We start from the raw sequence: 24,384 nt of genomic DNA, 5'->3' as shown, positions 1-24,384 counted from the left end.
CCCTTGCTGGGTTCTAAGCTTCTTGAGGGCAGAAATTATGCCTTTTCTTTCTTTTTTAAGGGTTCTACGTGTTGCCCTACTGTGGTGTTAGCTTACTGAGTATATGGTGAATAAACATGTGATTGAATAGTCAGTGATTTTTTTTTTTTTTTTTAAGAAAACAGTGGAACTATAAGCAGTGGTTTTTCTGTTGTTGGTTTTTTTGTTTGTTTGTTTGTTTGTTTTTTACTGGGTACTGGGGGATTGAACCCATAGGTACTTTACCACTGAACTATGTTTTTAGTCCTATTTATTTATTTAATTTTTTTTGAGACAGGATCTTCCTAAGTTGTTTAAGGCCTTGCTAAGTTGCTGAGGCTGGTCTCAGACTTGCAATTCTCCTACTTCAGTGACCCAAGACACTGGGATTACAGGCACATGCCACTGCAACAGATTCTAAGTAGTGTTTTTAAAAGAAAGATAAGAGTGCTGTCTGTAGAACAAGCCTAACTATTTTTAGCCTCTGAGAGGATATATTTTCTTATCATTTGTAATCTATTAACTTACCAAAAGAATTTGTTTCTGGAACATTGAGCCTGACGGGTGATTATCCAGGCCCTTTTAACCACCAGGACTTAACATTTATTTTGAGCTTGCTAGTATAAAAGTGACCTTAACACTTGAACCTGAGGTTAGAGGATGTGGACCATAATAGCTTTGCAAAAGAAAGGATATTAGAAGGGAAGAAACTATTTCTTGAGCAAGTATGCTTTCACGTGCTCTCTCATTTGGTGAGAAACCTGTATGGCAAGTATATCTCGTATTTGCTAAATGTTGAAATTGAGGATTAAGCAAGGGAAGTGCTTAAAATCACAGTGACCAACTGTAGGTATTGGGCCTCATTCCAGATTTGTCCAATTCTAAAACCCCTGGTCTTTTCATATTCCCTTTTGGGGGGAGGGGGGCGACGGGGGGTAGTTGGTAGACTACCCTTCTAATTTTAAACCTAAAAAGTTTCAAGTAATTTATGCTCTTTACATTTTGTGGCTAGAAATAGAATTTACTTACCTGAGTGAAAATAGGGTTCCACACGGTTTCATTTTACAAGTCGATTGTTAAACCTTTTAAATGCTTACCTCATGTATAGATTCTTTTGCAATTTAAAATCAGTTTAACAAGTAAAGTCTGCTGAGATGAAGTAACAGTCTATATTTTACCTTGTCATCTTGAACCTTTAACTCCTTCAAGGTAGATTGCTTTCGTATGTTCCTATTCCCACAGTCCCTAGTCCAATGCTTAGTACTTAATAATATTTATGAAATTGGAATTGGAATTAATAAACTAGTGATTGACTAACACAAACAATTTTGTTTCCTCGAAAATGGGAATCATGAAATAAAGTTCTCCTGCTGAGTGGTCCCCTTGTCCATTCCATTCTGATTGTCAGCTAGATATCCTTGTTCTGATTTACTACCACCCCTGCCAGTACACACACAATCTGTTCTTCTGTGCATGAATTTGAAAAAAGAATTCAAGGAGGGAGTTGAGGGATTATAACAATAAGGTATATTATGATGCCTGTAAGGAGTTTATCCATACAAATGAAATGATTCTATCATTTTACTGTTACTAGTTGAACCTCACAAAATTTGAAAGACCTCTTTGGTCTTAAATATATAGATTGTTTACCACATATGAATTAATTTTGGCTCTGGAAGGGAACACCTTAAAGCTCTCCAGAGAATTTAAAACTGGGTTTTAAAGAGAGGCCCATGTTCTGCTAATCTGTAGAAATCCAGTAAATAAATACAAAGCTCCATAATAAGAGAAAACAATATTTTCATATAAAACTCATATCGACAGGCACGAGGGCAGACACATTAGATAAGTGTTGGTTTGCAGTTATTTCCTTTTCATTTGAGTAGATCTGCATAATATGTTCTGATTTAGAGATCTGCCAATTTAGTATGGTTAATTTCCAAGACAGGGTTCTTTAGACCAGCTAGTGACAGAATTGATTGAACATGATTGGTGCTGCTGTTGGATAGGACAGCCACTGTACTGTGTTATTTGTTCCTGCTACCCAAGAATTCCATGGGCTTCACTCTTGGGATAAGAGGCTTATTGTTTCATGGTATCAGGTGTGTTGGGGGTGGGTTGTTAATGACTTTTGGAGTCCCAGTAGTGGTGAGAACTATATAAATCCCCAGGGTTAGTGAAAACAGAGGTTTATAATAAGACCAGAGAAAACAGCTGCAGTTGTAGACATTGCATAGGTTGATGTTACAAAGACAAGACAGAATTAAACTTGGCACATTGTAGGAGCACATGAGCACCTCTGGCACACTGATTGTTTCAGAGTATGAAATGGAAGCTGACTGTCCCAAATTGTAAGAGTATTGTTGGTCACTGATGGAGGACTTCAGACTTGTATTTTTTGGAAAGGAAAGGTGGCTTTATCTTTCATTTGGGGAACTCCATCAACAAATTTTAAAGACATCTTTGACCATATAATTTCTCATCATTTATCCCTTAGTAAATAAATTTAAATAACTCACTAGTCATTTACATGAGTTAAATGGAGATGGTATATAAGTGACCGTGACGGACGGTTTACTGAAGGGATTAATTAAATGAAATTTTGCAGTTGTAACCCTTGTGAGTTGTCAGTTGAAGAAATAAGTTGTGGTATTGAAGCTACAAAATCATTCAGTTAGTTTAAGGCTTACGTAGATGAGGCTAACCAAAGTATATCAGAAAAGGTAAGTTTGGCTAGAGAGGATAGTGTGAACTAAGAAGTAGCCTGACAGCTAGATGTGACAGTGTACACCTATAGTCCCGGCTATTTGGGAGAGTGAGGAAGAGGATTGTTTGAGGCCAGCCTGGGCAACACTGTAAGATCCATCTCTGTTGAACAGGGAAAAAAAAAAAAAAAAAAACACCTGAGACTAGACAAGTAAGATGATGATATCACAAAGTAGAGTTAAACAGTTTTAAATTCCTAATACAGATCCATCCATAAGTCCACTTGTCTTACTGAGGTTTCTTCATGTACTATCTCCCTCCACCGCATGGATATACACAAATACAGAAAGGAAGATTAGAAGAGGTAACACTAAAAAGTGGCAAAACAGCACAAAAGAAAGAAAACTAAATCAAGAGTGAGGAAATCTGATTGTGGTGTTAGCAGTCTGGTTTAACAAATTGCTCAAGACCCGCAGATTAAATTTTGATTAATTAGGAATTAAATCACCTAAAAGACTGCTTTTGTTTTGGTTTTTATGTCACAAATCTTCGGAAAGCCTACAAATTGAGTTTCAAAATATAAATGGTCTCTTTGCAACCACATCCATTTTTTTTTTTAACAAATCCATATAAAATCACTTTATAGAAACTTTGAACATTCATACTCTTTTCTTGAGTGTAGCTGTATTATAATGAGTAGGCATTCTAGCAAATTCTATTCTGAAAAAACTGGAAGTAAAGCTTTTAAAACTAGCATATTGATTTATTAACTTTATTGTGTTGAATATGAGGGGAGTGCACAAGTGGAAAGAAGTGATAGGATTCAGAAAGAAGGTTAGAATAGGAATACCTGGGCCCCATTCTTCAGATTTACCAGTCTATGTACGTTTCCATTGATGGGACTCAGAAATATTTATTTGAAAAGAAAAAAAAATTCTGGATAAAAGCCAAATTTGGACATCACACACATTATTCTACTCATGAACACCTCTAAAAGTACTATCTATGACTTTAGGAATGTTAGGAAACCTGAGGTAACCTTTTTAGGCTTTGGCAATGAATTGGTAAAGCTACGTAATTCCAGAACAGTAGAGCCATTAAATTGTACAGGTACTTTTAGAGATCATCTAACATTCCTTTAAATATCATCTGAGGCTATTTTTTGTGCTACAGTGGAAGAGTTATTGAACTCTATTGCAATAGAGACTGTGTGGTCTACAAAACCTAAAATATTTTCTCTCTGGCCCTTTAAAATGTTTTTGAGCTGGTTGGCACATGCCTGTAATCCCAGCAACTCAGGAGTCTGAGGCAGGAGGAGTGCAAAGTCTGTGACCAGACTCAGTAACTTAGGCCCTAAGTAATTTAGAGAGACCCTGTCTCAAAAAGTGTAGTGGGGGTATGGTACTTAGTTCAGTGGTTAGAGTTAGGGTCAGGGTCAGGGTCAGGGTTAGGGTTAGTACTGTGAGTTCAATCCCCAGTACCAAAGTACAAAACAAAAAAAGTTGGGTAACTTTTTATTAGAACAAACCTGTCATTTTATAGAAGTAGAAATAAGAGTCAGATTATGAAATGTTCTGATTACATGGCTAATTGGTGGTCATGGTGCAAGTATAGTTTAGATCTTTTCAGTGCCTCTACTTTGTAGTTTAGAGGGACTGATACCTAGGTGAGATCAAAAAACTCGGGGTATAGAATTTTGTTTATAAGTTCATTATCCTTAAACACTGTCACTAGGAACAGCTGGTCTGTCAAGTCTTAAATAATGTTACTATACAAAGCAACCTTGTTAATTTAGGTAAGCGGCTAGATTTTGATTGGAGTATACATTGATACATTGTTTCCTAAGTGTGGTTTGATCTGCCAACCAGTTTGATACATGATGTTTTCTTGTTGCGTGTGCAGCCAAATGGACGAACTGTGGAAGTGGGTGAGGATGAAATTGTGCGAACTCCTAGAAGTGTAACAACAAAGCAGCCACCAGAGACAGACAAAAAAAATGAAAAGGTAAGTTTGGAAATGTATGAAATTAGATGCAAGGTTTTAATAAGGAGAGTTACATATGAAAATGATGCTTTACTGTTTCACAAGATTATATGTGTATCTTCCATTTAAGGAAAACTCTGTAAATGTGAATCATATTGGATGGGTGGTGAAAGTTTATTGGGTTCTGTTTTTGGTTTTTTGTTTTAAAGGATGTGTCACTAAATATTTAAATATTGCCACGGTATTAGTAACTATTCATCATGCCAAACATAATTTATGACGAACACCTTTTGTATGAGTAAGGTTCCAGACTTATGTTATTTCTTTTTCAAAACTAGAGTTGTATTCCCTTTATTGATATTGTACTTGTAGTATTAAAAAAAAACTTGAGACTTGTCCAGTGGTATTAAATGTTAAAGTAGATTTCTGTCATGATGGAAACTTAATCGTTTCATTTATTGGACAGTTTGGCTTTATTTAACAAATGTTCAGTGCACAGGACAATAAGTTATTAAAACATTTGGATGAACATATCATTTTGGATGTGAAGTTTTCCAAAATAGGCAGTGTAATACCCATAAATGGTACCTGCCTGAAATCTTATTTTCTAGCAGCTGGTGTTAGAACTGGCCCAAATTTACTTGACTTATTCTAGTTTGGAATTAGGCAAAATAAATAAGATCTTTTAAAGCACCCAAACCATTTCAGACAAGAAAACTCATGTAAGAGAGTTTATTAAGCAAACAGGCAGAGTGTCTCCTTGCAGGAAGAGAGAGAGAGAGAGAAAGTGAGAGGAATAGAGAGAGAGCCTGGGCATATAAGAGAGAGAGAGAAAGCCAGGAGGAGAGAGCATCAAAGCGAGGAGGAGAGAGAGAGAAAATGGCGGGGGAGCTATTCTTAAGTAGTTCGCAGGCTAATAAAAGACCAGTGACTGATGAGAATGTTCACAGGCTGACAATCTGGACCAAGGACTGCTAAGAATGTTCACAGGCTGATGAGTGGACCAGTGACTGGCTAGGATGTTCGAAGACTGACAATCTGGACCAATGACTGCCAAGAATGTTCACAGGCTGATGAGTGGACCAATGACTGCCGAGAATGTTCACAGGCTGACGAGTGGACCAATAGCTGGTTGGGATATTTACAGACTGACAGTCTGGGTTGTAAAATGGTGTGGGAGAGGGAGAATAATAGCAGGTCTGATACCAACAATCTTAACGTGGTTACTTTTGAGGTGAGGGAATTTCTTTTTGTACATTGAATTGCCATTATTCCACCCACCCCCTTTTTTTCAACCGTTCATTACCCATTTGGGTTAGTGACAACTGCAGGAGGGTAAGTGTTTTAAGAAGCCAGAATGCAACAGCTCCCAGCCCCATGGAATAGTAGTATAACATTGTTGCTACCATTTCTTAATACTTGCAGTTTCAAGAATGTCTTTGAAGAATTGGTGACATCAGTTCTCCCACTGTAACCCAGTAAAATTGGTATAGAGCCAAGATAGCTGCAAGTAGAATGACTTTGAAATGAAGGATAGTTGTGGGAAATAATTAAATTTATGTCTGATTTTGCTTTTGGCAGAAAAGTGAATAATAAATTATTTGCTCTAACAAATAAGAGCATAACTTACAGATTGTGTTTACACTGAATAGATATTCCTAGTGTAGATTTACATGTCTCCCCCCTACTATTTTCTTGTTCCTACGCTTTTTCTCTATTAGTAAGCATTTCTATTTAATTCTGCTTCTCCCTGAATTGTCCTGAAAATTTTATAGTTTAATTATTGAGCTATCATTAATCTGATTAATTATAAACAGATTGGCTATAACAGGATATAAAATTCAATTTAAAGTTTGTAATTCTAAAATTTATTTTGGGAAATAATTATAATAGTGGACATTTATTAAGTGTAATACAGCAGGGACTATGCAAAGTGAGATATGTATGAATATATTTACCTGTATATCTAGTAGGCACATTTTTTTTTTTTTTTGTGCTGGGAATCGAACCCAGGGCCTTGTGCTTACAAGGCAAGCACTCTACCGACTGAGCTATCTCCCCAGCCCCTAGTAGGCACAATTTATTGAGCACTTGGTAGGTGTACTTTTAGACTTTGTAGACATTTTTAAATGATTTATATTCATTATTTATCCTCACAACAATGCGAAGAGATGGTATCAAACTTATGAGAAACCTGAAACATAAGTCACCTAAACTATGAAAGGTGATCATTTCTAACCCAGACCCATCTAAGTTCAGTGTCTGTATTTTTACTGCCCTATCTAATCCTCACAACTTCCAGATAGTAACAGTCCCATTACAAATAAGGACTCCAAAGCCTCGAAGTAGAGCAGTTTTGTATTTTTATTAGTTTCATACCGTTTTTGAACTAGGATTTGAACCCAGCTAGTTCTAATGCCAGGACCCATGTTCTTTTTATCATTGCACAGTACTGCCTTTCAGTTGCTGGGAGTTTTTTTGTTTGTTTGTTTTTTAGTACAAAGCTTCTATCTTGGTTTGTTATGTATTTTATTTCACTTGTTGACCAATAATAAAAATGGGTAGTGTTCCTTTTTTGCCATCCTGCATCTATGCTTTCAACTTGGTTCAGCCCAAGTAATTCATTTCAGTTCATTGCTACACTGTATGTTTTACATAGATGATGCTTTTTAGACTTGTTCCCATTCTTTATAAAGAAATATTTTAGGTTTCATACATACACCTTAATATACATTATCATATCTTCATTTTCTTCTCAGAGCCACATCTTGGGCACTTTGAAAAGTATGATATTTGCCCAGAGAGTAAAAATTGCATCTTGTGCTATATTATTACCTTGCCTTGTCATTTTAGTAAGCCTGTAGATAAAACTTGGTTCAGAAACTGTATACGAGAAGAGCCAGAGAGCTTAAGTCTATAAAGCAGATTAAACTTTCATTGTTTTCAAAATCTTTATTTGGATATGAAGGTAAGTGCCTCTTTGATGCTAGTTTCTAGTAGAGGAGGTCACACAAGTTCATTAGCCAGGCAGAATGCATTGTGCCACTGGATGCTGAAAGGAATAAAGAGAAATGTAAGATGCTCTTACCCTCAGAGACATTACAGTCTTGGTAAGGAAAGGCAAACAAAAGGAAGATATCTGATAACATAAGACATTAAGCTCTAGGTATTCAGAGAAGAAAAGTTATTCTACTTGGATAGCCAGAAAAGATGGACTGACTTGGACTCTTAAGGATGATAGGATTTCAGTAAGTAGAAGTGGGGAGGCCAATTTTAGAAGGGAAACAAGGGAGGTCAATTAGACTTTTTGCAGATAAAACAAATGAGCATATTCAAACATATGGGAAAACCTTAACAGGTCAGGGTGGGATGGGGATATGATAAACACAGAAATGTTCAGCTGGTAGCAACATTTGTGATTAAGAGTCAGTTTTGCATCTGTGATTATTAAGGTAGAAGTAGAAATATGGCTAGTAAGGAAAACAGCAGAAGCAAAATGTATAAAATTTGTTACTACAAGGTTGTTTAAGATGAAGTCAGTAGTATCCACTGAAATCCTAATATCTTGCATTATTAAATATATGCTACAAATTTTATGATGCTATACAATGTACAAAATACTTTTCTATCCCTTAATTCTGATGAACAACTCTGGAAGAAAAGAATATCATTTTTCCCCTATATAGCTTAGTAAAAAGAGTTTAGCAAATTGCCCAAAATCAGCCAGGTATGGTGGTGCATTACTATAATCCCAGCTACTTGGGAGGCTGAGGCGAGAGGATAGAAGTTTGAAACCAGCTTTGACAACTTAGCAGGACCCTGTCTCCTATCAGAATTTAAAAATAAAAAGGTCTGGGATGTACCTCAGTGGTAGAGTGCCCCTGGTTTCAATCCCCAGTGTGGGCTGGAGAAAATTGCCCAAGATCTAGTAAGTAATGCTCTTTTAGTTTCTCTCATGCAGTCTCAGTGAACCCCTGGGAAGGGGCCCCAGTAAGCCTTTTGTTGGATCCCCAGAACAGAATTATTTTCATAATAATTAAGATGTTATTTGCCTTTTTTTACAGTATTGATGTCTTACATTAATTAATGGTACAAAAGGATTAGCAGATAAAGCTGCTAACTCTTTACTCTGAATCAAGGCAGTGATACCAAACTACTGCTAACTGAGCTATCTCCCCAGCCCATCATTGTATTCTTTACTGCCATTTATTCACAGTTTAAAGGGAGACTTTAAGAGTTGTTACTAAGAAAGCAATACAGCTGATTGATTTTATTAAATCTTGATTGTTAAATACAATGGTTTTTAACTATTCTATATGATAAAGTGGAATATATGTGTAGAATATGATGCATACTGAAGGAAAGTGGTTAAGCAAAAACACTTGTACAGTGAGTTGTAAACTGAATTAGCACTTATTTCATGTTACTCCGTTTATACTTAAAAGAATGATTAATAGCCCTGGGTATGCAAACTTGGGTATTTGCGTACATTTTCTTCAGAATAAACAACAGTTATTCTGTCACTTCAAGGAGAAGAACAGATAGTATTTGTTGCAAATAATAAAATGATTTGTTTCTGAGTGAAAATTAGAAATATGGAAGACTTGTATCTGCTGCCATGACCTTGACAACTTCTCAGTACTTAAAGGTGTCATCAGAAATTACAAATGTGATATTACAAATGTGACTTAAAAAAAAAAAGAATTTATAATGGAATGTCTTAAATTTTGGAAGATCTGCATAACTCAGTGAACCAATATTTTCTAACTAATCAATGCAACTTGCATATTACAAAATCATGCATAAAAGATTGAAAGTGCAAGATGGACCAATGGATTTTAATGTGGTAGAGCATGGAAAGTGCATTGATGCATTTTCAGATTCCATGTTGGAATAACTTAAAACTAGTTTTGATGTAATATTTTTTTCCTTCCCTTACTTTAAAACTCTTTATACCTTCCCATTGCTCTTAGAAAACACTCCACAGTCTTGAACTTGAACACCAGTCTGATCTCTTACTTCTTAACCCCTTCTCAGCACCAGCCACATTGTTTTTCTTTCCTTTTTGCTAAGCAGATTTATTCTGAGATATCTCATAAAGTTTTCTAAAGTGTATAATTTTAAAATATTTACAGGATTATATAGCCATTACAATCTAATAGAACATTTAGAACATTTTCCTTACTTGAAAAAGAAATCTGTGCCCATAGGCAGTCAGTCCCCATTTTCCCCTCTACCCACTCATCTCCAACCCTGGACACCACTAATCTCTCTTGTGATATCAAGGAAGAATACCCATTATTATCTGAAAATACTAAAATACTCCTCCCTTTTCCAGTTGTATATCTGTGTCAGCTGTGGATGGATATAGCTTGGTGGTAGATTGCTTGCCTAGCATGCCCAAGGTCCTGGGTTCAAACTCAGCACTACAGAAAAGTGTAAGAGTGTGTGTGTTTGTACACGCACGTGTATACTCACAGGAACACATAGCCAGAATTTGTTTTAGAAAATATAGCTTACATTTGTATAGGTTTAGTTACATAATATATAACTAGTTTATTATGATTATTTTGAAATACATTAATACGTCTCAATTTTTTAGATTAAAAATGATAATTATAACCCACATGATCAAAGGCTCTCTACTTTCTCAATACATTTTAAAAGTCTAAAAGACTGGTCTGTAACATATATGTTAAAGAAAAATTATAATATAGGTACAAGTAAAAAGGAAAATTAACAACAACAAAAAAAAAGATGACTGGGCTGTAACCAAGAAGTTGAAGAATTGTTGCTCCAGGAGGGAGTCTGGAAGGTCAAAACCAAAATAATTCCAAGGCAGCATACTTTGAAACAAGTGTCAACTACTAGAGCTACTCTTAGCAAAACTGATATGCTCAGAGGGCTTACATACATTTCTGTTTTACCTTCCATAATACATCTTAGAAAGTATAGTTTAAAACCAGGACTTCACAAACTATGTACAAATATGGTTCTCTGGATGTTTTTGTAAATAGTTTTATTGGAACACAGCCACACTTTATTATCTGCGACTGCTTTTTACTCCATAAAAAAAGTTAAATTAGGGGCTGGGGAGATAGCTCAGTTGGTAGAGTGCTTGCCTTGTAAGCACAAGGCCCTGGGTTCTATCCCCAGCACACCCCCCCCCCCCAAAAAAAAAAGAGTTAAATTAGTTGCAACAGGGCTGGGGTTGTAGCTCAGTGGTTAAAGCATTTGCCTAGCATGTGTGAGGCACTGGGTTCAACCCCCCAGCACCACATAAAAAAACTAAATAAACAAAATAAAGGTATTGTGTCCATCTACAACTAAAAATTTTTTTAAAAGTTAGTTGCAACACAGGCCTTTTAATTTACAAAGCCTAAAATATTTACTATCATAGTTTTTTGCTACCCCTGGTTTAAACTGTACAATAGTCTTTGGATTTATTCAAATGTTTCATTATTTGGGGTGTTTTGATATGCTCTGGCAATTTTTTAAGATTATGAATTGATAGTTGTGTTGTTTATATGGTATGCCATGCTCTATGAGCCCTCAGCAGACATGTTGAAGTGATTCAGTGGCTTGAATGATGGGTCAGATATGCAAATATAGACTTAATCTTTGAGTGAAGGGGTCAGAGTGAGAGCTAGCCAGCACTGTGTGTAATGCAGTCAACACTCACAATTAACCTAACACTGATTGAAAACCTTTATGCAAGGTTCTGTTCCAGACACCAGGAATGCAGTGGTTAGTTAAACAAGATTCTCTACTCTAGTGAAGCTTAGTGGAGAAACTAAAAAACAAGCATAATCTCTAATGTCAGTAGTAAGTACTATGAAAAAAACAGAGCAGGAGATACAGTGCAAAATGTGGTTACTTCCCTTTACCTGCAACTCTACTACTACTACTTCTGTTCTGGGAAATATCAAAGTAGTATCGTTGAATAAAATAATCTTGAATCTAGTTTAAAGCACACACTACTGTCCCCCACCCAAAAAGGCGGAGCATGGGGAGGTTTATAAACCTTTATGCTTTTCGGTGGGGTGTGTGTGTGCTGGGCATTGAACCCAGGGACACTTTACCAATGAGCTAAATCCCAGTTCTTATTTTTTTATCTTAAGTCAGGGTCTTTCCAGGCTGCTGAGGCTGGCTTTGAACTCGATAATTGTCTGCCTTAACCTCCTGGGTTGCTGGGATTACAGGCATGTACTACTATGTCCAGCAAACCTTTTTACTATAAAAAGATGTATTTGTGACATTTTTCACAATTACCTTCTGACATTGTGTCACAAGTTAACAAGATTGAGAACTGCTGGTGGAGAAATATAAATAGCATGTTATATTGAACCATCCATACTATCATTTAACCAATCCCAATTTGTGTATATGTTGGAGATAAGTGAGGGAAAAAAATGCCAAAACATGGAGCAATGTAAAATAGGGAGTAAAATATGCCATGTTTATTTGGGCAGAAAGTGGATGAAATTCAGTCTAAAGCAGTGATTCTCATTGTCAAATGGCAGTTGTTAAAAGTTTTCAAAATAAGTTGCACTAACCATTTAATTTTGTCAAATACTTAATGGTACTGGATATTGAACTCAGGGAATTGCTCTGCCACTGGGTACATACCCAGTCCTTAATTTTTTATTTTGAAACAGTCTTGTTAAGCTGCCCAATCTAGCCTCAAACTTGCTATCCTCCTACCTCAGCCACCTGAATAATTGGTATTATAGATGTGCACCACCTACCTGGCTTCTTTTTTTTTTTTTTTTTTTTTTTTCCCTGTAAAAAACCATCTCATGGGCTGGGGAGATAGCTCAGCTGGTAGGGTGCTTGCCTTGCAAGCACAAGGCCCTGAGTTCGATCCCCAGTGCCGCAAAAAAAAAAAAAAATCTCATAATTTTCTTATATTTAAATGTTATGAATTCAAATTACTTAATAATCCTAGAACTGACTTCTTCAGCATGTGCTTTAAGGCTATAGTCTCTAAAATGGAATGCACAAAAGATCCATTGGAATGAAGGAAAAAAATATTGGGCTTTTTATTGGTACTTAATTTTTTATCAAAAAATAAGCTTTATGCATATTTATATAGGTCTACTCGTTGGCACCCTCACTTAGGATGTTAGAGGTGGTAATAAGATGTTGTGTGGGAGGTACCCTGAGAAAAATGGGAAGCTACAATTAAAAAGGTTTACAGTGGTGCCCTTTTCTGCTCATTTGTTCAATAGCATATTGTGACAGATTGTGATTTTTGTGTGCTTAATTCAGTGGGTTAACTGATTGTATTACCCCATTTATGCTAAACTGACCTTTATAAATAGACTGCAAAGAAGCTGCAGATGGCAAATGATAATAATGCAAGTATAACAACTGAAAAATGAGAGTGAATACTGTTTCTATAGAAAAAAACATCAGCTACATCATCGTGAGGCTATGATGATTTAATTAGATCTGATTAATTGGTCCAAAAAATTTGAAAACAAGAAAGATTTTTAAATAGAAATATATTTCTACTTTCATTAAGGCATAATTATACCATGCCTTGAAATATTAGCTAATGGTATTCTGAAACTATTCCATTTAACAAAATTTCTGAGCATCCAGAATATGAAGATAAAGTTTATAGCTCTTTTAGAAATGCTTATTTATGTGGTATTCTCTGTGACATTTTTCTAAATATTACAAGTGCTTAGATGCCTCTCTTAAGGTTTCTTGTTTAAATAGGAAGGGACATACTGTGGGGAAACTTTTGTTCTTTCTGCCGTGGTAAGATTAGCAGAAAACAATATGACAAAAAAACAAACATAATCCTTCATCAGCACATACAGTTGGATGCAACATAAAAAACATTGCTGATGATATAAATAAATCAGTAGCAGAGCAAATTACACTGTCTGGGAGGGATAAAGTACCAGTGTTTCTAACATTACAACGTGGGGAACTTAGTAGATTCTCTTTCAGTAGTGAAATACATAACTATTTTTGTGAGCAACTAATGATAAATGCTATTCACACAGATCTATTTGTAATTTTTTTTAATATGGAAAAAAATGAATAAAAACCACCACTAGAACTGCTAGAAGAGAACATAGGGAAAACACTCCAACATAGGTGTAGGCAGCAACTTCCTCAATAGGACTCCTGTGGCTCAGGAAATAATACCAAGAATCAATAAAGGGGATCACATCAAATTAAAAAGTTTCTGCACAGCAAAGAAAATAACAACATGAAGAGAGAACCTACAGAATGAGAGAAAAATCTTTGGCAGGTACTCTTCTGACAGAGAATTAACATCTAGAATATTTAAAGAACTCAAAAAAACTCAACACCAGTTTAAAAAAAAAAAATGTTTATTAAATAGTGAATGAACTGCTCCACAAAAGAAGAAATATAAATGGCCAAGAATTATATGAAAAAATGTTTAACATCTCCCCCACTAGGGAAATTCAAATCAAAACTACACTGAGATTCCATTTCATTCCAATCAGAATAGCAATTTTCAAGAATACAATAACAGCCATGTGCCATGGCACATGCCTGTAATCCCAGGGGCTCTGAAGGCTGAGGCAGTAGGATTGCAAATTCAAAGCCAGCCTCAGCAAAAGCGAGGTGCTAAGCAGCTCAATGAGACCCTGCCTCTAAATAAAATACAAAAACAGGTCTGGGGATGTGGCTCAGTGTTTGAGTGCCCCAAGTTTAATACCCACTACCCACAGTACCCCCCCCCCAAAAAAATAAGAATACAATAACATTTGTGTGCCTGTATGAATACATAACAATGATTCCCACTACTATATATAATTGTAATGCACCAATGAATTTTTTTTTAATAATGCAAATAACAATGCTGGCGAAGATCCAGGGAAAATGGAACTTTTCTGTTGGTGAGAGTGTAAAGTAGTACAGCCAGTGGAAATCAGTATGGAGTTTCCTCAAAAAACTAAAAATGGTATCTATCCAAAAAAATTAGAGTGTACTTTAGAGATGCATACATTTCCATGTTTATAGTAGCACAATTCAGAGTAGCCAAATTATTGAACCAGCATACACACACACAAACACATTTATACATACATACATACATAGAGTGGAGTTTTATTCAGTCATAAGGAAGAACAGAATTAGGACATTTACAGAAAAATGAATGAAACTGGAGTGCATCAAGTTAAAATAAGCCAGGCTCAGAAAGACAAATATGTTTTCTCTCATAAGTAGAAACTAGAGAAAAAGAAGGGAAGAAAAAAGGGGAATCCTATGAAAATAGAATCAGTAGATCAGTAGCGTTGAGAAAGGAGGTTAGGAGAAGAGAAGAGGGGAGGATGAGGGCAATACCAGGGATTGAATTTAATCAAATTATATGCATGTAATAATATGCTATAGTAAATTAGCCCAGTATTCTGTGTAATTAAATATGTGTAACAGGAGAAAATGCTAATGGAGGGGGCTGCTTTGATTAGGAAAACCAAAAAATAAATAAAATTGGGGAGTTAGGAAGACAAAGTTGTAGACATAGTACCATGCTTGAAATTCATTCATTATTATTTCAAGAAAACTGATAATGAGCAGTTAAAACCACTTGCAGATTGAAAAACCATATGTTTCCATTTCAGGAAGGGCAAGGTGGTAATCACATTTTATTCTATAAAGAAAATTCATCGATTATATTGTAGCAAAATATTTATAAAGTAGACCAACTTTGGAGAGGGGTAATCAAATCCAGGACCTCATGCATGCCAGGGAAGCACTCTACCACTAAGCTACATCCCTAACCCTAAAGTAAACCAACTTTTACAATTGAGCTTCACATTTTTCTTCTACTAAAAATTAAATGTTCTTAATCTATTTATTTTTTATTATTATGACAAATTGTCTATTTAGCAGATAATTTGGGGGAAAAGTTAGACTTCATCCATTCCATCAGGGTTAAGGAATGTTTAACAGGATATCAGAAGATAACCTGGTTCTTGAAGGAAACTCATGCAATGAAGAGTATATTCTTAAATTTTTACATGACTGTTATATTATTAAGAATCATTTTTTATTGGATGTGAAAGTTCTTATATCTTCACAGTGTTGGAAACAGTTTTCTAAGAGAAAGAGAAAAAAAAAAAAAAGCTTAGCAACCCAGATTCTGAAACACAAGTGTCCGAGGTCTAATTCCAGCTCTAGCATTAGTTATATGAACTTAGGTTGGTTAGAAATCATTTGTGCCTCCCTTTTCTCATCTACAAAGTGGAGAGAATAGCATCTTCCAGGGTTATTTTGACAATTAAATGAGTTAATTACTAAGAACTATGTAAGAGATAGCTATAAACCAGTTTTTAAAAAAATTTTTTAAGTCTTTCTTGTGAATCCATTTGTTCAAAATACCCCCAAAAGTGTAGAATCTTCTGACTGATTTGCAGAAGGACTTGCTGATGTTGAGGGAGATTAAAATCTACTATTTTAATTTCTGCAAGAATCTTTCTAGGTGGGCTGGGGATGTGACTTAATGGTAGAGTGCTTGCTTGACATGCATAAGGCTGAGGCAGGAGGATCCCAAGTTCAAAGCCAGCCTCACTCAGTAACTTAGCAAGGCCCTAACCGATTCGGTGAGACCCTGTTTCTAAATATTAAAGTATAAAAAAGGGCTGGGAATGTAACTCAGTGGTTAAGCACCCCTGAATTTACTCTCCAGGACCCCAAAAACAAAACAAAGCAAAAGGAAAAAAAAAAAGCAAGCAGCTTATTTAATCCACATCTTTGTATTTGGCATACTTCCTCAAGTAATTAAGTATGTTATGTATATCCCAGACGTGGATTCTCAACTGAGTACTGGTGCTCCTTCTAATGAGATTTTATAATTCTCCAGATTTACTTCATTTTCATCATAATTTCATAAGGAATTATCAATGCACCTCATTTTGTGTATATTCTTCACAGGTTTTAGAAAGTACCAGTAATGGATCTAATTATTATCAAAGGTTTTCATAGTTTAGCTTTAAAAGAATGGAACCATTTGCTATTCAAGGTACAAATATTAAGTCCCAAGCCACCAAATATGTATTGTATAGATGTGCATTCATTGTCGATTTAACTAATTCTTTTAGGAGTTTTGTATGTTTTGTGTACATACATATACATGATCATATATGTATACACATATTTAACATATAATATGGACACATTTCTTTTTTAATGGACTAGTATAGTATAAAATTTTTATAATATCTGTACCATATATATAAAATGAGATAAGACAAAATATGAAATTCTACTGGAAGCCAGTACTAAAAGTCTTGCTTTATACACAGATTTTTAGGGTTATTTTTGATGTATTAAATGATACATGTTTCAAATAATGTTGTAAGTTTTGATTAAGGGTAATTTGCTTCACGTAATATCTTTCATTTCTAATGCTCAACAGACTTCCTAAAGTACAAATTTATTTTCTTCATCTTGTATATCAGTGCTGATCATAAAGCATTCAAAGTAGAGATTCTGTTGAGAATGTACTGAAATACCTTTTACTCTCTTGCTTTTAAGAAGAACATATTTAGAAAAATTTATTTTAAAAACTGAGTGCTTGCACATACAGAAATTTAAACAATACTGGAAATATCACAAGGAAGTTTGTGACAAATTTAAAAAGTTTGTGACAATTTTAAATGTTCATAAATATCAAATTTTAAATTTTTAGGGGAGAGGAATGAAGAAACATGACAGGGATAAAGCAAAAGTCCATAGTCTGCAACTTAGGCAAAGCAGGAATGTTGTAAGAGATGATCAGTTATATAGAAAACAAATAGTTTTATGTATGAATAAAGGAGGTTGAAATTAATTTGTAGGAGACCTTACATGTAATGTAAATAAGTTATAAGTTGTTAGACTTTATAAGTGATAGGAAATACCTGTAGTTGTTTTAAAAATTGGGAAAGAAAATTAATTGAATTGGTATAGATCTCTTGGAGGTAAACATTAGGAAGGGAACTCTTGACAAGAACCTCTAATAGCAATTACACATCTCTGCATAGATACATATAGCACAGTTGCTATAAGCAGAGATTTATTCAGTTCTAAATACTTAGCTCCTAAAACAATGTCTGGCACATAGTAAACATTTCATAAAGATTAATAACATGAAGACCATGCAAGAAAGCCTTGCTTTTTTATAATTGACATATAATATTTCTACTTATGGGGTGCATTATTATAATATGAATAACATGTATACAATGTGTAATGATCAAATCCAGGTAATTAGCATTTTCATCTCTTCAGATATTATCATTTCTGTCCCTTGGGAACCTTCAAACTCTTTTGAAGGTCCATTTGGGAACCTTCAAAATAACTAGTTATTTTGAAATGCATACTTAATTGGTGTACCCTTCTGTGCTACAGAACATCCAAACTATGTCCTCTGACTCTAATTCTGTTTTGGTACCTATTATCCACCTTCTATCTCCCTCATTCCCTCTACCCTTCCTGGCTTTAGCAGCTTCTATTCTACTTCCTACTTCTACGTCACCAGCTTTTTAAGTTTCCATAAATGAGAGTGTACAGTATTTGTCTTTATGTGCCTGGCCTATTTAATTTAACATAATGTCCTCCAGTTCTGTCTATGTTGCCACAAATTACAGAATTTCATCCTTTTTGAATGATATTCCACTATTGATACTACCAGATTTTTAAAATCCATTAGTTGATTCCATTTCTTGGGTATTATGAATAGTGCTTCAATAAACATGTGCTTGCAAATATCTCTTTGATACAATGATTTCATTTCCTGTGGATTTATGTACCCAGTGATGGGATTACTGGGTCATGTGATTAGATGAATTTTCAGTTTTTTGAGGAGCATCCATGCTGTTTTCCATAATGGTTATACTAGTTTACATTCCTATAACAGTGTATAAGATTTCCCCTCAGAAGCCTTACTAGCATTTGTTATTTTTTGCCTTTTTGATAATTGCCATTCTAACTAGAATGAGATGGTATTTTATTGTTTTGATTTGTATTTCCCTGATGATTAGTGATGTTGAGCATTTCTTCATATACTTCTTGGCCATTTGCATCTCTTTGAGAAATGTCTATTCTGATCATTTACCCATTTTTAAGTCATATTGTGTTTTTTTGGTTCTTGTTTGGTTGAAGGGTAGTTTTAATAATCTACTCAGTTCCTTGGCAGAGCCTGACAACAAATGGGGGGAAAGACAGTAAAATAACAAAGAAGCCAGAACTTTGTGCTACAAATTTCCTTCAGAAGACTTAGCTGAAGTAGAACTGCTTAGAAAAGACATTCAATTCAGTCATGGCCAGGGCAAGTAGCTGTATGTATCTCATATTTATCTTAAAACTTTTTATAGTATATTATTAAGTCTCATCTGAATGAGCATTAGTTTTTGGTAGTTACTTTTTAAAGTAATAGGGGCTGGGGAGATAGCTCAGTCACTAGAGTGCTTGCCTTGTAAGCACAAGGCCCTGGGTTCGATCCCCAGCACCCCCCTAAAAAAAAACCAAAAAAAAAAAAAAAAAACAACTTTTTAAAGTAATAGTAAATTTCAACAATATTTAAGCTTCAACCAAGATAATCTTTTTCTACAGTGTTTAGTGACAAATCTCGGTATATTTGTGACTGATTTCTGTAATTTTTTTCAGTTTCCCTCTTTTTAAAAATCGTATTTATGTACACTGCTTTTAGTTAGTAATCTGTTTTCACTTTTTTTTTTTTGAAATCGGTAAAAGAACCTTATCTGAGGTTAGTAGAAGTTTTTGTCCTGTGTGACAGTTGAAGGAAAGGGTTTAGAGTGACTTAGCTCAAAGCCATGTATTTAATGCATGATTAAATTTGCTTTTGGAGTTATGTATAGGGAGACAGAATAGCAGAGTGTTTGCAAGGGTAGGGTCTGGAGTCAGAACTGGACTTTAGTCCTGGTATTATTTCTTAATTGCTCTACGGTCTTAGACATTTTGTATAATTTTAGTGTATCTTATTTTTATATTATCTTATTTTTCTTTATTGATAGTTTTTATAGTGTTTACATGGTTAAATGATAGTATTCATATATTATTAAAATTAATGTCACCTATTTTTTAAATATTTTTATTAGTTGTTGATGAACCTTTTTTTATTTGTATGCGATGCTGAGAATTGAACCCAGTGCCTCACACATGCTAGGCAAACACTCTACCACTGAGCCACGATCCCAGCCCATAATGTCACCTATTTTAACTTTTTTAAAAAATATGTCTACTATGAAATGGTAAACTGTATATTTGACTTGCATTATATTTCTATTGAACAACTATACTCTAGGCTACAGATAGCAAACTCTAGCTCCCAAGTTCCAGCCAGATACCTCTTTTTATTAACAGTTGTATTGGAACATAATCCCATTCACTCATTTATATATTTGTGTATGCTTGCTTTTATGCTACAGAGTTGTGTGGTTGCTACAAAACCAGATGGCCTATAAAGCCTAAAATAGTGACTAGAAAATAAGTTTGCTGCTTCTGCTCTAGACTATAGTTAACAAACATTCACTATGTTAAGAGTGGTTTTGATACAGAGATAAAAAGCAGATTAGCGGGTGCCAGGGAAAAGAAGAGAGAATAGAGAGTGACTGATAATGGTTGCAAATCTTCTTTTATGGTCTAAGAAAATAATGGTGATAGACTACTTTGAATATACTAAAACAGCTGAATTTTGTACTTTAAAAGGGTCAATATTATGGTGTGTGGATAATACCTCAACTTTTTAAAAGCCTCATTTTAGATATAATAAAGCAATATATTAAACATGATACATGTTAATGATAATGAGAACATGCAAAGAACTATGAAAATCAATTAAGAGGACAATAAAAATATTTTAGAAATAGTTTTTATATACTCCCTTGTTACAAATAGCTTTTTATCACCTTTAAAAGCTTAAGTTACTTGAAAATAAGTTGTCCATTGGTGTCTGTGGGGATCTCCAGGAGATCTTGCAGATGCCCAAGTCTCTTATACTGCAAAATGGCATTATATTTGCCGTATACCTTACACACATCTTCTAATATACTTTAAATGATGTCTAGATTAATTATAATATTTAATATAATGTAAACACTGTGTAAACAGATTTTTTTTTCTTTTTTGTACTGGTATTGAACCCAGGAGTGCTTTATCACTGAGCTATATCCCTAGTTCTTTTTATATTTTATTTTGAGACAGGGTCTCATTAAGTTGCTGAGCCTGGCCTCAAATTTGTAATCCTCCTACCTCAGCCTCCTAAGTCTCTGGGATTACAGGTATGAGATACCAATACCACATCCAGCTTAAAAAAAAAAAAAAAAAATTTTTTTTTCTTTTTTTGTTGTGCCAGGGGTCAAACCCAGTACTTATGCATGCTAGGCAAATGCTGGATGATCCACATCTCCAGCCTATAAGTAGTTTTAATACTGTATTATTCAGGGAATAGTGATGAGAAAAAAAGACTACATGTTCAGTACAGATGCATTTTCCCCACAAATATGGAGGACTGACCATACTTAAAAGTTGTTTATTAACAGGAAAAGTGCTTAGCTGTCATTGCTTACTCATACAAAAGGCTTATAATTTAAGATACAATCTCTTATTTAGCTCTAGACTTAACGGTAGTGCTCAATAATACATATATGACCAATATAAATGTATAGCTAAATGAGTGGGTACAAAGTATATATAAAAATTTCTATGCATATTCTTTTCTGTAAGTACTAAGTATAGAAGTCATGGCTTTATGGAATTTTTGGCAAGCTTTTGAGAGGAGAATATAATGTTAGCAGAAAGGCCATTCCCAAATGTCCATCCATATCTTGTACTGTGTAGGTATTTTATCTTTATTGAATTGTTAAACATCTATATAAGTCTTCGGTATTTTCATGTTGCTTTGAAGCTAACAAAATATTATTTGCAGTATACAGTTGATTCATTTATTTGTTGTATATAGGGTTTATCAGCAATATGCTTTATGCAGTCCAAAAACCAATAGTTGGTACATAATTTTCCTTCTGAACATAGGCAGTGAGTTTTATTGCACTGAAAGCAGCATATTACAGTACATTATTTGTACCTTAAGGGAGAAGAATAACATGTCTACAAGCACAGGCTTTGGAGCCAGACAGACCTTGTTTCTAGTTATAACTTTATTTACTAATTTAATATGACCTAGTAGTGCCTATTAAATATCAACAAATATTTCTCTAAGTCTCCATTTTCTCATCTTTAAAATGGGGCAATGCCTTTTCCAGTGAGTTTCTTTTAAGGAATAAATAAGAAAATAAGTTCAAAGTACTTAGTACATAGTAACCACACAATAAATGGTAACTTCGTATTATTTCCAACTAATACATTGTTTTTAAAATCAGACTTAAAATTTTTAGTGTCAGCATGATACATTTCATTATGTATTTTACTGACTACTACCTTTTCAAAAACATAACAAAATAATAAGTTACGTTCTATTTTACTTTCAGTCAAAGAAAAATAAGAAGAAATCAAAGTCAGATGCTAAAGCAGTGCAAAACAGTTCACGCCATGATGGAAAGGAAGTTGATGAAGGTATTTGAGCAAGGGAAAGGACTATAGAAATTTTTTAAATCCTCCCCTTCCCCCCCCCTTTTTTAAAGCAAGGTATATTGTGTAAAAGCTGCATTTGTCTTAGTCTTGTATCTAGCTCTTCTTTTTAATTACTGTATATTTTAAAATTCAGAACTATGACATTGTTAGGAAACAACTTGTTCTCTAATTATTCTAGAATTCAATAGTGTTTTTCCTGAGAAAAACTACCTTGAAATCTAGGTCTACCTCAATATTTTGAACAGTTAAAAAGCCATTCATCTTGTCTGTTTCCTAAAAGTATGGTTTGGAAGTCCCCCCCACCTTTTTTTTTTAATATACCATCCCAGAAAGGCTGTGTGAAAATTCTTGAATAGGCCATTTATCATCATCACCTAATAAACCCATTTATTAGTGATTATGTATGACACTCATCACTTCTACCCAGCAAAATAAAAAGATACATGGTAATTTATTTCTATCACTTTTTCTAAACTTTAGATGACAGGTTTGATTAAGAATAATGCTAGAATAAATAATAGTGGTTTGTTGCCTATAACAGTAAGATTAGAATAAATTCTTAGGATAAATTAATAAAATCAACACTGGGTTTTTAGTTTAATATGTACATTATCCTGATACCGTCCTTGTGTGCCCTACCCCATTTTTTTCCTCAAAACTACTTTTGTCGTCGTCGTCCCCCCCCCCCCCACTGAATAACATTTTTTTTCTGGGGCTATGTCAGGAGCCTGGGAAACTAAAATTAGTCACAGAGAGAAACGACAACAGCGTAAACGTGATAAGGTGCTGCCTGATTCTGGTTCATTGGATTCAACTATCCCTGGGATAGAAAATATCATCACAGTTACCTCCGAGCAACTTACAACTGCATCATTTCCTGTTGGTTCCAAGAAGAATAAAGGTATATTAGTGGAAGATAAGAGTGGTACATCAAATCAAACTCCTTTAAATCAGATTTACAAAATATTATGTCATAATCTAATTTGAATTGCTAATATCATTGTGCTGATATACCCTTTCTTCTTCATGAGAGTATTGTGAACCATGTAAATAGCATGGTTTACCTAATAAATAGCAGTATTACTTGTTTCATATTGTCTAATGAATGGCTTATTAAAGTTTGCCTTTCTGCCTTGAATCACATGAGAAAATGATGTTACTCCTTTTCTTCATATGTATCGCTTTGCCCCAACTCTTGCATCTTCATTTCTTACAGTGGATAAGACATTTACTAAATGAAATTATTTATCACCATTATGCATGTTGGATGCTTTCATTCCAAGATGAAACAGACGTGTTCTGGTTAGTGCAGGTTCTATCTGGATTTCTTATCACCCCAGCTTTTTGAGAATGTCAGAGATATTTGATAAAGCTAGACCAGAACTTGAAAGGTTATTAAACTAATGTTCTTCCTAGTATTTCAGATGTTCAGACTATCCAATATTGATGGTTTATTGGTAGCACTTTACATATATTGCCATCATTTTTTGCCAGTGACACCAGTTTGCAAAGTGATACAGTTCTATTTGCTTCAAAGCATTGACGTAACTTACTCTTGTCTTTTGTTAAACTGACCTTCTCATCTTCCCATCACTCAGTTGTTTCCAGATCACTTTCTTAGCTTTATTACTCTCTCTTTACTTTTTTGTTTGGTAACTTGTTGGAATTTATTGCCATGATATAGCAGTGACTTACTTCTATTTATGCGTTTTCACTATCACATATTAGCTGTGCTTTAGTAATTCAGTTGATGACCCTTTTCACTGTCTTGTACATGTGCCTTTCTCACACAATTGTTACATGCTGGATTGTTTTTTGTTTGTTTGGATACATTATGATCATTATGCTTTTTAATGACAGAGAAACAGTAATTTTGTTTTAAAACATGCATTTTTACCTTTTGCCTTATTTCCTAAGTTCTAGTCCCAAATACTGGTGAAGTTCTTAAGAGCTTGATGTGTTTGCTTCTAGGATTGTTGAAAAGGCATCTGGTATTATTGAGCGATGGCAAAGTTGAATCCAGTTTTGGAGCCAATTTCTCCAGTTCCTTCTTAAAAGAATCTGGATTACCATTGCAGAATAGCAAACCCTATT

General features: G+C 34.5%; 1 protein-coding gene across 7 annotated transcripts in view; it reads left to right on the top strand.

Annotated features, from left to right (window-relative positions):
- Positions 1–24,384, top strand: part of Mtdh (metadherin) — a 63,156-nt gene that overhangs the window by 9,726 nt on the left and 29,046 nt on the right. For all 7 annotated transcript variants that reach the window (XM_047541162.1, XM_047541132.1, XM_047541158.1 and 4 more), the window contains exons 2-4: positions 4,627–4,728; positions 22,188–22,272; positions 23,015–23,191. In XM_047541162.1, coding sequence (XP_047397118.1) covers positions 4,627–4,728; positions 22,188–22,272; positions 23,015–23,191 — 364 coding nt within the window. The remainder of the gene's footprint in view (positions 1–4,626; positions 4,729–22,187; positions 22,273–23,014; positions 23,192–24,384) is intronic.

Source organism: Sciurus carolinensis, chromosome 1 (assembly GCF_902686445.1).
Source record: "Sciurus carolinensis chromosome 1, mSciCar1.2, whole genome shotgun sequence".
Classification (NCBI taxonomy): domain Eukaryota; kingdom Metazoa; phylum Chordata; class Mammalia; order Rodentia; family Sciuridae; genus Sciurus; species Sciurus carolinensis.
The sequence above is the reverse complement of the archived record's forward strand: the minus strand, read 5'-3'. Positions and strand labels throughout refer to the sequence as shown.